The sequence below is a fragment of the Talpa europaea genome, assembly GCF_964194135.1.
Source record: "Talpa europaea genome assembly, chromosome: 4".
NCBI classification, from domain to species: Eukaryota; Metazoa; Chordata; class Mammalia; order Eulipotyphla; family Talpidae; genus Talpa; species Talpa europaea.
Window position 1 is genome coordinate 84,824,960 of NC_140070.1, and position 14,716 is coordinate 84,839,675.

At 37.9% G+C, this 14,716-nt stretch overlaps 1 protein-coding gene across 1 annotated transcript in view; it reads left to right on the top strand.

Annotated features, from left to right (window-relative positions):
• Positions 1-14,716, top strand: part of CRYBG3 (crystallin beta-gamma domain containing 3) — a gene marked incomplete at its 3' end in the record, with an annotated part of 99,686 nt that overhangs the window by 61,521 nt on the left and 23,449 nt on the right. The window contains exons 12-15 of the mRNA XM_084231631.1: positions 906-1,032; positions 9,039-9,181; positions 9,289-9,415; positions 10,258-10,290. Coding sequence (XP_084087757.1) covers positions 906-1,032; positions 9,039-9,181; positions 9,289-9,415; positions 10,258-10,290 — 430 coding nt within the window. The remainder of the gene's footprint in view (positions 1-905; positions 1,033-9,038; positions 9,182-9,288; positions 9,416-10,257; positions 10,291-14,716) is intronic.

Sequence of the window (14,716 nt, forward strand, 5' to 3'; positions counted from 1 at the left end):
ACTTCTGGAGCTTGAAATGGTCACCTTCGAAATGGTCCCTTGAGCTCAGCCCGGAAGGAGAGAGCCATGTCCACCCATGCACTGATGCGGACCAGAGTAGGTCGGCACGAACTTGGAGCCATCTTCACCCACCCATACTGCATCAGAAACTGTGAATTGCTTTATAAAGTTAGGTTTCATGGAGGAAATTCCTAACTAATGATGTTTTATCTATGTCTTGTGCTGACAGTTTTAGATTAGAAGTGAAGAGACCTGTGTCCCTGGAAAGTGCTCCACCCCAGGGCTTCTCGTTTCCATTATCATCACTGATGCAGTGGTGGGAGCTACATCTCCCATCCATCTCCCATGAGACTCTGTTACATGTAGGTCACCCGGTCTAATAGCAGCTCAGTCAGATTTCCCAGTTGCTCTTTGCTAAAACCCACCTGTATCGTGGTTTATATCTGAAGCCCGATGAGAGATTCCTTTGATCTAAACCCTGAACCAATGTTTACTATAGTAATCATTGTGTGCTTCCCCAGGATTTAGTAAAGTAAGAATAATCTGTGGGATTCATTGTAGATTTGCAACTTTTTTTATTGACTACTTGTGAATTCCACTGTTTTTTACTTGGCAAGCTGTTCTCAGACCATATTGAGATGTGGTATCAGGTCATAGCACAAACATTTAACAAGCGTTGCTCTGTTGCAATTCTACAACAGTTAACCTTTTGTTGGAAAAAGCCACCACACTATAAAAGTGATTGATCTGTGAAGCATACACCATTTGTCTGTCTTTGGAAATGGTAGCAAAACAAATGTGTTGCTTTTTAAAACGTTGTAATGTGCAACTAGGTGCTTTATTATGACTTTCTTTCTTGACTGAAGTTTTATTGATGGCTCAATTGATGTCCTCTATATTTCTAGGTGGGTTGCCTATGAGAAAGAACATTTTAAAGGCCAGCAGTTCTTGCTTGAAGAAGGAGATTTTGAAGACAGTAGTGCCTGCGGGGCATTAAGTGGTCCCATCTTGTCTTTCCGGTACTTACAAGCTGTGAGTTAGCTTCCTTTTTAATTTTCTATCTGTATTATCTTTCCATGAAAACGGAATATGTCCTCTGATACAACATAAAATGTTATAAAAATGTTTCTTAATACCTCAGAGCACTAAACTGAACTGCTTATGTGACTACCTGTTTTTCTTAAACTGCTGTGATTGCTATGGAATAGTGACATATACTTTTAATCGATTGATTTCATGATCATATATCATTCCAGGTACCAGAGATACCATAGCAAGGGCCCATCTTTGCGTTAGTGGGGAAGGTAGTACTTAGGTTATTGTTTGATTTGGTTAGGATTCTATTAAGCAGAAAGTACTTAGGGTACCCAGAAAAAAGGTTAGTTACTTGCACTTGGAGCTAAAAAGTAAAGATGAGGGCCTCCCCTGGTGGCTCAGCGGTTGAGCGCTGGGCTGCGAAGCTGCCCGCAGCCTCTGCAATGCCGTTTCTGTCCCCGGCCACCGGAGAGGGTCCCACATGGTGCTCAGACCTCTCCTGCCATGCCCGCTGCTCCCCTCAGCAGTGTATCATCAGTCTGCCTATGCTGTTTTCCGCTCTGGCTCTGGTGAATTCTCTCACCCTCCCGCGCTTCTGACTGTACCCAGCGCTTGTATAAATAAATCAATATTAACAAAAAAAAAAGTAAAGATGACACCTATGCTGAAATTTCATGTTCAAAAGTTGGCCAAAGGGAAAAATTCCAGGATAAGGTGAAGGAAAGAGATTGGTGTTATACATATATAAAGGCAAGGATAAAAGCCAGCAATTCTCAGCTGATGGTGACTTCATCCCTTCAGATACATTCCAAAGTGTCTGGAACCTTTGATTTGTCATAAATTGGGGGTTTGGGGTGCTACTGAGATAAAGTGCAGAGAGTGATACTGCTAACACCTACGATACACAGGATAACCCCCACTATGCCCCTATCAACAAATCGTGAGGCCCAAATGTGCTCAGGTTGAGAAACTCGTGTAAGTGAAAATGGTCTGTTTGGGAAATGCAGGTAAGTTAGCATATTGGGAGAAATTTGGAAAGATGAGTCGAAAACCAGATAATGAAGGGCCTTATTTGCCATATTGAGAAGTTCTGAATTTTTTTTTTTTCTTGACTTGACCTTAAGCCATTGATGGATTTTAGAGATGCACCTGATTAGATCAGAAGTTCAGAAAGCTCTTTTTTGGTGACTGGTATCAAGAAATTTGGCATGGGATAAAGGAAGTAAGTCTGGAGTCAAGAGGCCCAGAATGTTGGAGGACTTCAGGTAGATGCTGAGGAAGGCACAGAGGGGAGCACATAGATTGAACAAGTTCTATAGGAGATCAAGGTTTATCAAATGTTGCTTGTTTTTCTAACAAGCTCCGAAGACTTTTAAATATGTTTAGAGAGCCAAGTTTTCACATGATTCAGCAGTACATTGGCAATCTCTTTACAAGGTAGTTTTTACCCTTATAAACTCTAAAACTATCTGGCATGGCCTCTAAAGCCCTTCTTTGAGGGATTGATAATGAAATACAGCTGTTTTTGGGTCATGTAGACCTTGGATGACCCAGGGGTGTGTGCTCTGTCTGACCCTTTAGGTTTCTGTTTGTTGGGGCCAGCAGTGGCATGTTGCAACCTCCTCACCTATCAGGTAGGAGGATCTGGAAAGGAAGAAGCAGCTCAGAGAACAAGGGAGCGTTTTTTTTTTTTCCATGAATAAGCCTCATCAATAAGAAAGCGAGTGGGAAATCAATTCTATGTGAAAGAAATACAGGACAGTCCACTGAAGATTGAGCACTGACTTTGCTCACACAGTAGATAGCTTTTGAAGTATTTTAGTGCATGATTCTAATATAGCAGGGCCAAGGTCCCGTCTCCCTGGCCGCTCCTGACTTGACCACTAAAAGGCAAGCATGACAAAACGAGATCATCTTCATATTTTTTCCATTGTGGCTGAATGCAGTGAGAAAATTAAGGTCACAATTCACAACATCTCCACCTAATATTAAATATTTCCCTCCTTATTTAAAGAAGCTGAATTGAGCAGAAGCATTGTTTATCATAGACATGTTTAATAATGTATGTGGCAGTATCTTCCAAAGAAGACTGTGTGACGAAAATAAACCAAAACCCAAGTTATATGTTGAAATCTCTCAATGGTAGGAAATATGAAAAGGTATAAATACTGTAATGATACAGCTAAATGATTAGGAGTTATTTGATACAGACTGTACACCATAATATATGCTGGCAAAATTGGTGTATTTTGGCATGTCAATTATAGCTGTGTGTAGGTTTCATGCATTTGCAAAAATAACAGTTTCTACTTAAGTAAAAATGCTTTTCGAGAAAATTTTCTGTTGTCTTTAAGTTAGGTTTATTGAAAAGTAAAAGGATTAGTTGTTAACAAAGTTGTGATCTTTATTATATAATCCTAACATTTGTCAAGGATTTACTAATGATTTTACAAATATGCTTGTTCCTAATAGTCATAAAAAGGAAGTAGAACTCGTTTCCAACTTCTTACTGACAAGGGTCTCAGGTACAGAGGCTGAAAATCTAAGTTTCGGAGTGTAGATCTGTGCTTTGAGGAGCAAGGCAGTCTAAGTCTAGAGCCCTTGTCATATTGTCCATTTTTCAATTGTTCCAGAATGTTAGACTATAAGAGAACTGTCACAGTGGAAAACAGGATCTCATTCAACCAAAAGCTTATTTAGCATTTCATTTGTAATCATAAATATGTAGTTACATTACAGACCAGCACACATATACAATAGATATTTCCATCTTTTCAGACTAGTTATAAGTTCATGTTCCCCAAAATATTTTCAGGTAAAATATATTTTAAAAATATGTACATATTTAGATATCTCAGAATTTGAGAAATTTGTACATTATGAGAAGACTTTAAAAACTTGGTTATCGGGGGCCTCCCCAGTGGCACAGTGGCTGACCACTGGGCTGTGAAGCTGCCCTCAGCCTCTGCAGCACAGGTTCGATCCCCGGCCACCGGGTGAGGGTCCCACATGGAGTGCAGACCTCTCCTCCCGCCCGCTGCTCCCCTCAGCAATGTATATCATCAGTCTGCCTGCTCTGCTCTCCCCTCTGGCTCTAGTGAATTCTCTCACCCTCCCGTGCTTCTGACTGTAGCCAGTGCTTGTATAAATAAATTTAAAAAAAAAAAAACAACAAAACTTGGTCATCATGTTATACTAGAAATATTTTCTGTTCTTTAGACATAGCATATAGTTGGGAAGGAGTTCTTTAAAAAAAAAAAAAAACACTTTGTGAGGCATGATTGATGTGTAAAAGCAGTACATATTTAATGTCTAAGCTCAATGAGTTTGGGATAGTTATACAGCCCCAAAACCAATACCTCCATCAAGGCCACAGACACCTCCATCACCTCCCAATGTTTCCTAACTTTCTCCCTTTATTGTTGTTGTTACTGCTACTTTTATTTTGTGATAAGAAACAATAGCAAAGTCATCCCTCTGTAGAAATCTTAAACATATAATAGAGTATTGCTAGGTATGGAATTTAAAGCTCTGTCACAAGCTACCTGAGTTAACAAGCAGACAGGATGTGAGAAATCTCTTCCCCATATAGACTCTCAGATATCTCTAACCTGGAAAGAGTGAAATTTAAAATCTAAGTTAAAGAAATATAAAATAAACAAGAGGACAGAGAGAAAAATTGCCTAATGCAATTTTGTAATGCCCAGGCTCCAGTACACAGAACGTTCTGGAACTACTAAGAACAAATCCTAAGTATGTTCCTTCGGGATCCTGTGATATGTGTTATGGAGGACTTCGGAAAGAACAACCAGAAATGTGCTCTTAAATCCAAATGATTCAGACAGACATACTGATTTGGAGTTGATTATTTTTTACAAAGTAGACTACAAGGGCTGTTTAGACTCCAGGGATTAAAGAAGGAATTTTTATCCCTTCACTAAAATTTCCTTGGTATGCTAGCTAGCTTTTCTCAGTTTTATGCTAACTTAACTTTTAGATTTGCTTTTGCTAGACCTCTGAAACCAGATGGCATACCTACGAGGCCAGAATTGATTAATACACCAGGTCTCCATTGATGCCTCATATTAACGTTGCTCACTGACCGTTGTAGAACAAAAACTCCAGAATCTGATCAGCTAAGGGGTTGAATGGAATTTTAAAATAATGTAATTACTGAGACTTGTCTTTCATCCCAAAGTGACTGCCCATAGATTTTGCTCTAACAATGGAGAGTCCTGTATCTGAGACTATATTAAGCTATCCGGAATTTTCAATGGATTGAGGTATTTTTAAAATACAATACTAACAACCTATTAACTTCATGGAGCTTACCCTAGACATGATACTTAATCCCTGTTGTGATCACCTCCTGAAAAGGCAGTTAAAAGGTTTTGAGGTACCCACCCCCCACTTTTTCATATTTTATACTATGCTTTGTATTTGTAGTCTCTGGAGATTTTTTCCAGGTGGTTGGAATTGGCTCAGAGATAGCACTCTGCCCAGCACGGACAACATAGCAATAGATGGCAGCCTGTCAACTGGATCAAATATTGTATATTTGGTAGGTTTGCATAAATATTGCAGAGAAGGTCAAAACCAGGAGAGTGACTCAAAAGGGTACTTAGAAAATGACAGAAGGCAAAAGCAGCTATAAAGCAGAAAAACATGAATAAACAAAAGAAGATGGGAAGAAGAGAGCAGTGCTATTTGGGAGACTCCCATGGCCCTTGGCCAAGTCTCTGGAATAGTAGACAGAGAAGGAAAGACATAAACTCAAGCCATGTGAGTAAATTTATTTGTGAATGGTATGTTGCCAGCACTTGTACTTGGCAGTGGGCCCTGTGACAAAGGATCCCTCCTCTCCTCAGCTCCAGGCTGCATTGTTGCCAGGTGGCCTGTGCCTCTAGCCTGCATCCCAGCTCACCCTCGTTGCTGCTACCACTCCCCCACAGCCCACACACTGGGATTTGTATAAATCATTGCTCAAACAAAACACAACACATCATAACATAAGTGACTTCTTAACGAGAGGGTACAAACACAGCACACATGCACATATCTGTATTTGTCTTTCCGTCTTTGTCCAATCTTAAAATAACATTGTGCTCCATGGTGTATTTCAGCTTGTCCCTGCTCCCCCAATTCTACAACCCGAAGAAAAGTAGAGAACAGGTAGTTGTGGGGCCAGAAGAAATAGAGTAGCCAGATTGGGAGGGTGAGGTCTGTGTAAGGAAAGCTGCTGAGGCCCTTCCTGCCGTGCTGAGTTCTGCCTTAGTTGGGGCTTTACACGCCAGTTTCTGACCAGGCCCCCTGCAGCCCTCACCATAACATCATATGTCCTCACAGCTGCCTTGACCTGGTTACACACTTAGATGTTGAAAGAAACAGAGGTGTGCCCAGGTTCGTGGGTGTTGGGAGTTGATATTGTTAACATAACCAGGTTTGTTGATGTGTCATCCAGCCTGTAAACATCATTTTTCAGTCAGGTGGCTCATCCTGAGGACGTTAAGGCAAATCATTTATGGTTATTAGAGCTCAGCTGAAAAAAGGGCAGGTATATATTTATGTCTCTATGTCTCTATAGCTAACTAGCTGCATGTGGGTGTGCACATGCATGTTTGTATATACATATATGCACGTCTGTATACATAAACACATCTGTACGATAGGTCCTCAAATAGAAGTGATCTCATCCAGTATTGTTTTTTGATGTTGATGAGAAGAATCTTTGCCAATGTTGAATGATGGTCATTATTTGAGGACCTGCTTTTGTTGTTATACCTCATTTCTCTTCAAGTCCTCGTCTCCAAGAACCTTTTAGCAATGTTAACTGAGGACTTCTGTGTGTGCATATATACATCTATTATGCATGCACCTATACACATGTATGTGTGTAAAATTAGAGTTAAAAAGGGAGCTCAAAAGATAATAAGTGTATGTTTTTTTAAAACAGTGTTATGTTAAGGGATCAGTATGGTGAGAATGATGAAGAATCAATCTACCCAGCCCCCATATTTTAAGAACTGTGTGTAAGTGATGAAAGTGGTTGTATTCTCAGGTTCCAAAGGAGTAATTGAAACAAAATTCAGATTATTTCATAATAAAATTTTAGGTAAAAAATCTTTATCTTTTATCCTGAAGTTCAAATAAAATTTGATATAGTGTCAATAATGTAAAATTCCTTAAAAGTTGTAAGTAGTAAGTGCAAGAGAATGTTTTAAAAATCTATTTTCTTTCTATCCTTTGTTTCTTTTGGACAGTTTTGCTTGTTCATGAGATGAATGTTTGCCCTAGAGGTCTTCAGTTCTTAGATTATAATCATAATATATTTAAAAGTGAAGAAAATTAATGTTGAGACTTACAGAAGTTGATAGTATTTTCCATAGTCTAAGAATTGTTTTAAAAACAATGTAGTGTAGAAAGGAAAGAAGAGTTGTTTTTTTTTTCATTTTTAATGTGTTCTATATCTTCCAATTAAAATCCACATTATGAAAATTTGGAAAATATGTAGGGCAAAATTGCTCAACGTCCCTCGACCCCAGGATTATTCTTTTTTTTTTTCTTTCATGAAAAATTACAAATCAGTTGTCCTTCTTTCATCCTTACATTTATATCTGAGTGATTAAAGAGCTTAGGGTAAATAAATGTGAACTCATAGTCATTCTCTGCCTTCAGTGGTTGTGTTACCACTGGCAAAGTACTCTATTTCCTTAGATGTAAAATGGGAATGATTATTAATGTAGTCTCATCCAGTGGCTCTTTGGAAGTAAAGTGTGTAAAGCTCTTGGCCAGTAGTAAGAATAGAATTAATTCTCAACGGTTAGTTATTAAAAATTCTTAATTATGTTTATTCCTTCACATGGTAGGTGCATAAAGGTTTATCTTAAACATCTTTTGAATAATTACATTAGTTAAAGCTTTCCATTGTTATAAATAATGCATCTTTGAATATAAATTCATCATTATCTAGTTTTAGAAAACTTTTTAACTTAAAGGGATTTTTTTCCTAAAGGTTTATTTATGCATACAAGAAATGGGGTACAGGCCAGAGGTGCAGGAGGGTGAGAGGATTCACCAGAGACAGTGGGGAGCAGAGCAGGTGGATTTACTGAAATACACTGTCGAGGGGAGCAGCAGGCGAGACAGGAAAGGTCTGCTGCACCACGTGGGCCACCTCCCTGGCTGGGGATTGATTCGTAGTCCTGAGACTTAACCCCTTGCACCACCAGGGAAGCCCCCTTAAAGGGAATTTCAAGACTGTAAATAATGTTAGTCTTGTAAATGTATTTGTTAATTATTTTCTAAAATAGCTGCCCAATTTATATTTCCATCAGCAGTGTTCCTTGACAAAATTGGATATTAATATTCTTATTAATCTAAAACGTGAAAACCATAGTTATTAGTTTAAATTTTAATGTCTTTTTACTAGTGAAATTAGACGTTTGCTTATTTGTTGTTAATGTTGTTGTTTGTGAATTGTCTCTGCCTTGCTGATTTATCAAGTTGGGTCTTAAAGAGTTTTTAAAATACTGTTAACTATAAATTTTAAAAATTTCCTCTTACTTTGATTTTTTTAATAAGTGATTTTTTGTCAAACAAATTTTATCTGTTACATTACAATTACCCTCATAAATTCCTTTCCCACCCTACCTATAGTGCATTGTCTACATTTTTTCTCATGTAGCTTGCTTTCTTTTGCACAAATGAGACTTTTTACTTTCCTTTACAATTAGTGTTATAAATGATAGCATATAAGTCCCCACAATATACTAACTGCTGAATAGTTTCCATATGTATGAGTTAAAGTAAAATTCAGGCTTATTTTTTTTATTTAATTAGGAGTGCTGACATTAAAATTGTTTTCTGTGTCACGTAAAATTCATCCTGTAGTTATTTGTGTGAAAATTATCCCACAAGTATGTGAAAATTGTGCTTAGATGTAATAGCAATCTATAAAGCAAAATGCATATATTTTTCCTAAACTTTCCTCTTCCTCTTTTTAGAATTTTATAGAATCTTCTGTCACGCTGTTTGAATCTGACCTAGAAAGTGGGAAGTTTATTGATGTTACAAATCAGGAAATTTCTGACTTAGAAGAAATTGGTTTTGGCAGTGAAACAGGATCCATTCACGTTAAAAGTGGAGTGTAAGTTGTTTCCCACTCTGACAACCTTGAGAGATTCTTTGGAGTAAAAGCTTTGATTGCTCTGGTCTGTATCACTGCAGTTCTTTTTTTGTTTTTCTCTCTTATAGATGGGTTGCCTACCAGCAGAAGTTCTTCTGTGGAGAACAGTACATTTTAGAGAAAGGGAAATACAAGTGCTTTTTTGATTGGGGAGGTTCAAACAATATAATCATGTCAATACGACCTATCCAGCTGGTGAGTGAAGTATGAACATAACCAGTACCTGCAGGATATAATGACATACGATTGAGTATGTGGAGGAAAGCAGGCTCTCTTAAAAGTGGAGTTTTGGGGTTAAGTATGTGTGTATATGTAGAAAATGTAGTCACATATGAATTTCTATAGACTCCATAGAGAGCTAGCCTGTGAGATGAGAAGGCCTGTGATTTCACTGATTTATTCATCCAGCAGCATCTATTTAGTGCCTCTGATATGTCAGACACTGCACGGATCACTGATGAGTAAAGCTACCCTGATGGGCCTCAGTCTCTTAGAGGAGATAAGACATAGGAGCAATTAACAGTAGTATGATTCGTGAGAAAATGAAACATGTAGGAGTTGCAGGGGTGGGAGGTAGGGGAGGGAGCACTCTGGCCTGGGGGTAGGCACCATGCCACAGAAGAGGCCCATTGAGTGATAACCTAAGGAAGGTATAAGGGCAACTTTGCCAGGACATCCCACAATGAGGAAATAATCTTTTGTGCGAAGTCACAAAGATGTGAAAGTGCAGCTAGAGTGGGTAAGACAGTCACTGCAGAACTCAGGAAGGGTACCCAGGTGGCGGCAGTGGGCGAGGGAGTGGCAGGTGCAGAATCTAGCATTCTAGTGAGCAAGCATTGGGCACATTTTTCTTTCAAAATAAATGGATAATAAATAGTAAAAGTATTGTAAGAAAATTCAGTAGGTTAGCTGAAAATCATAGGCCACTTCAAGAAATCTAGTCAGTTGGTCAGATATTTTTTTTCTATCTTCAAAACTTATTAAAAGACAGCTTAGATGTGTGATCACAATTTTTAATACGTTTTAATTTTTTTCAGGAACCACTTGGGATAAATGAGCCTCCACATTTGGTATGTTTAAAAAGTAACCTTGCAATTATTTGTTTATTTTGTAGTTTGCAATTTACTTTGCAGTACCTTGAGAGCACTTTGTAGCCTTTTTCTCAGATCTTTCTCTTTCCCTCAGATAACCCTGCTGTGTCTGTGTTTGGTAGTTTATATTACACTTGGTACCCAGGAGCAGAAATTACCTATCTCAGTTATTGGTTGTACTTGCCTGAGTTTGTCACATGCTAGACCTCTCAGCTCTCACTTTGGGGTCATTTTGCGTCTCTGCCAGGCTTTCTTTCCTACTGCCTATCTGTCGTCAGTGCTATGATCTTGCTGGCCCAGTGCCTTAGCTGTCTTTGGAGGAGCAAACTTAACCATGAAAAATGATGGCCTTAGCAAGCTCATTATGTAAATGTATTTCTAATACTGAAATCAAATATTTTGTGAAAGCACTAGTAAATTGCAGCCCAGTTTCCTTTTTTTTTTTTTTTTTTGGTGTTTTTTTGTTGTTTAGTGTTAGTAATTTATTTCTAGCTTGTTAATGAGTTGAAGTATGAACAATACTCAGGAGCCTAATGTTTGTTACCCATTAAGGACTAGGAATTGTGCTTATTTCTTTGGCGCTTCTAGTGATTCTGAAGGTCAGCATTAATCCCATTTACAGATGAGAACACGGAGACTTTGAACTTCTGTTTCACAAACCTAGAAGTAACAAAACAGGCATTTTGAATCTGATTTGACTTAACTAACCCACAAAACAAAGATGAGAGGAGCAGCACAACCGTAGAAGGGATGAGAGCCATTGCTGCTTCTGTCTCATTTAAAATAGCAAATTTGGACTATGTTCTGTCAAAGAGCCAAATATAGAGATAATTTTAAATATTTGACATTTGCTACCTTTACAGAATGCTAAAACTTCTGAGTGATTGTTTTTCATGTTTGTGTCAGTGAATATGCATTTCAGTTCAGCTTACTCTTAACCATATTTCTGTTCACAAATCTTTCAGTTTTTATTATTTTCTGATTAGCTCAAGCCTGTTGGGAACAATTCCTGTCTGAATATAATTGAGTTGCATTTCGAAACACTTCCTGCCAGATTTTTATTTTGAATCTTTGAAAACTCCCAAAAGTGTGGACCTTTAAAATACTTTTTTCATAGAATCAGTATAACATGAGGAAAGAGTCAAACACAGGGATACAAACCACGCACTTTCTGGGTTTTAAAAATGCAGCTAAAAAGTCACATTATTTGAAGCTCTGCTTCCTTCCCTCCTAAGTCCTTGGTGGTGGTGGTTTTTGTTTTGTTTGTTTTGTTTTTTTTAATGGACTTCCTTATTTGGAGCAGATTACTTGGGGGATTTCTTTTTAGTATTTCCAGTCCAACTTGAAGAAAAAGGAAGCAGCAGCAGAACACGCCCAGTGAAATTGGCCCCACTTCATTTTTCTGGATATGCTCCAGCCTTGTGAAATAAGCTTTTCTGACAGGTATATGATAGCTGGATATTTGGTAACAAGCAGACAAAGCCTCCTTGATTTACCGAGTATCAACACTCTTCTTATTTCCTTTGGGCCAAATTTTCAGAACGTTTAGCTTGTTTTTACTTACCCAAATAAAAACAGAGGGATCTTGGCTGACACTCTACTTCCATTCAGTAACTAGAAAGTGTTTTTTTCCTTCACAAGTAGCTGTGATAGTAAGATTAACAATTCAGATGCTGTATTCAGATGTGGGGTGTGGTAGTTATTCTCTTTTGCCTGAGGATGAAGAAGGGGAAGTTATATCTCAGAGTTCAAGTCAGAGAGGGAATATTTTTATGTTGGTGATTTTGAAGGCACCTTAACCTGAGAAAATCCAGATAGTGTATGGGTGTAGAGACTCATATCCATCATCAGATGTAGGCTAATAAAAATACTGTTGTTATGAAGCATGTTGTGATGCGATATGTCATATTTGAGCACAGAACACCTCATTTCTCTAAGATTGTTTTTATTACTATGACTGAAGATTAATCACCAAGTCTAATTGCAAACTCAACATATACTGGATCCATTATAGAAATTTTTCATAATTAGCAGATGACTTTTTTGTTTTCCCATACCAAAAAAAAGATTGTGGATTCTATTCATGTTATCATTATCTTTCCTCTTATCAAGTCCTGAATTTCAGAAATGTCACTAGATTAAATCTGATCAAGTAAAATCTTATAAAATTTCACTTAAAGTGAGTTTAGTTTCCAGGCAGGGGGTGGGGGTGGGGGGGAGCTATCATGGAGCCCCATTGTCTAGAGAGTCTCACCACTTTCCCCCTTTGACCCTACCATGATCATTTGTTTCCTTGCATCTTTTCTAAGCCTATTTGCATATGTAACTAGAAGTGTGGGTTTCTTTCAGTAATGATCCCCTGTTTTAGTTTATAAATTATTCTAGTTGAGAAAAGCAACTGGATATGTCCTTGGATTAGATAATTTGGCTACAGTGAATGTTAAAGTGATTACAACTGTGGTTGCTGTTAATCATGCCTGGGGAATAGAAAAGCAAATTTTAGTCAAATATTAGTACAACTAAAGAACAGTAGAGAAAAATACTTCTTTGTGGTACTATAACCAGAACATCTTTATAAAACCCAAAGGCCAGAAATACTCAGGAGGTACTTACTCATCTGAGTCATGAAATTCTTCTGTGAGTGATCAGGGAAGTAAAATTACTGTAAAAAATGCATTCAACAGGAGAAGTAAATGCTGCTACAAGATGAGACTGCGTGATGCAGAGAACAGACACTGTTGTCTATCCGTCAGCGCTGTGTGAGGGAGGCGGAGGGCTGCAGAAAGCCTTTTTAATACTGGATGGAAAGTTTCTCATTGAAATTACTCTGCATTGAAGAAAATAAAATTACACTAAAAGTTCTGTTATTGTGGAATAAATTGAGCTCTGCTTCTCAGTAAGACCTCAATAACTAAGCACTTGAATTTTTAGTTTGTCTTATAATATTTTTAGTTTGACCTATTATATTTACTTAGGCCTATCATAAATGAAAAGTACAGAGTAAAAAATCATTTCTGAAAAATCTTATAAAATGGTTATAATTTCTCTGTCAAAGGAAAAGAAGATAATGTATGAGAATCGACATCTTGCAAACCATTGGTACACTGTTTCTTTTGCTTCCATACAGCTCCGGCTGGGGAGCGAGTAGAGATTGAGGCATATTTAGATGTTGTAGAGGGATGGGATAAACTCTTCCCTTGTTTATCTGACTGAGTTGTTTTTATGTATTTATTCTCCATACATCTGGACAGGAAACAAGTTCTGAGGAAGACTCAGGTCTTAATTTCATCAAGGTATTCTCAATTTCTCCAGAGTAGGAACACAATTTAATTATTAGAATTAGTAAACGCAGTGTTGGATTCTGTATGCGCCCTCATCAGAACATTATTTTGAGAATTGTGCAAAGCATTTGTAAGGTAGTCAAAGTGAGGTGTTACTTTCCTAAGGTTGATCAGATTTGAGGTGAACCATGTACCATATCTTATTTTGGTAGTGAAAACAAATCTGTAGTATCATCATGCCTGATTTTTTGGTTTGGATAAAGAATATTTCAGCCCTCAGCCCTTTGAATCAAAAAGATACTTTATGTGTGTCTATGAATTTAAAATAATGTTTTTTGGTATGAAAACTGAGATTACAAGTGAGTGGTAGATACTACACATACATCATCTGAAATATGCCTAACTTGTATTGTCAGTTGTTTAAGATTTGACAATTCATTGCTTTATGGTGAGATCTTGAAGTATATCTTAAGTTCAACAATATAAAAATAATACAGCAAACTGGGAACACAAGTAGTGAACAAGACAGCTGGGAATCTCTGTTCTCGTATGGCTTTTCTGATTCATACTGTGAATTAAGATAATATTGGCACATAGGAGAAAGTACATTTTTTTTTTTGCAGGTTAAATGTTATTTGCTTTTTAGCATCATTTTTATAAACCTTTAAGTTAAAAGTTAAGTGAAAAATGGCTAACCAGAATATGGGCTCTTATCAAGGAATTCAGTGGCAGTTTGCCTGGATATGGAGAATTGTTCTTACTCAGGGAATTGTTCCAGTGGTCTCTCTGGCTTTGGACTTCCTTTTCCTAATTGTCCTCTGTTTCCACCAAAGTGCTGTCATAGAAACTTGTGAGATGATTACTCCTCAAGGCAAGGAGTCCCTTGGTGTTTTAATGCTCCAAATTCAGCCTGGTTTCACTCTAGGGAGTCATGTCATGCAAGCCAGTGTCGGGCGGGGGGGGGGGGGCTCTCTCACCTCTCTGGTTTTGGCTAATCTTTGATATCAAACCAGCGAGGTGAGAACAGAATGAGATAGCCAAGAAACAATTCCTCAGAACTCAGAGACTGTCAAGCCTCTCAAAGGACCCTTGGGAAGATGAAGAAGGTGAACATCAGCTGCTTG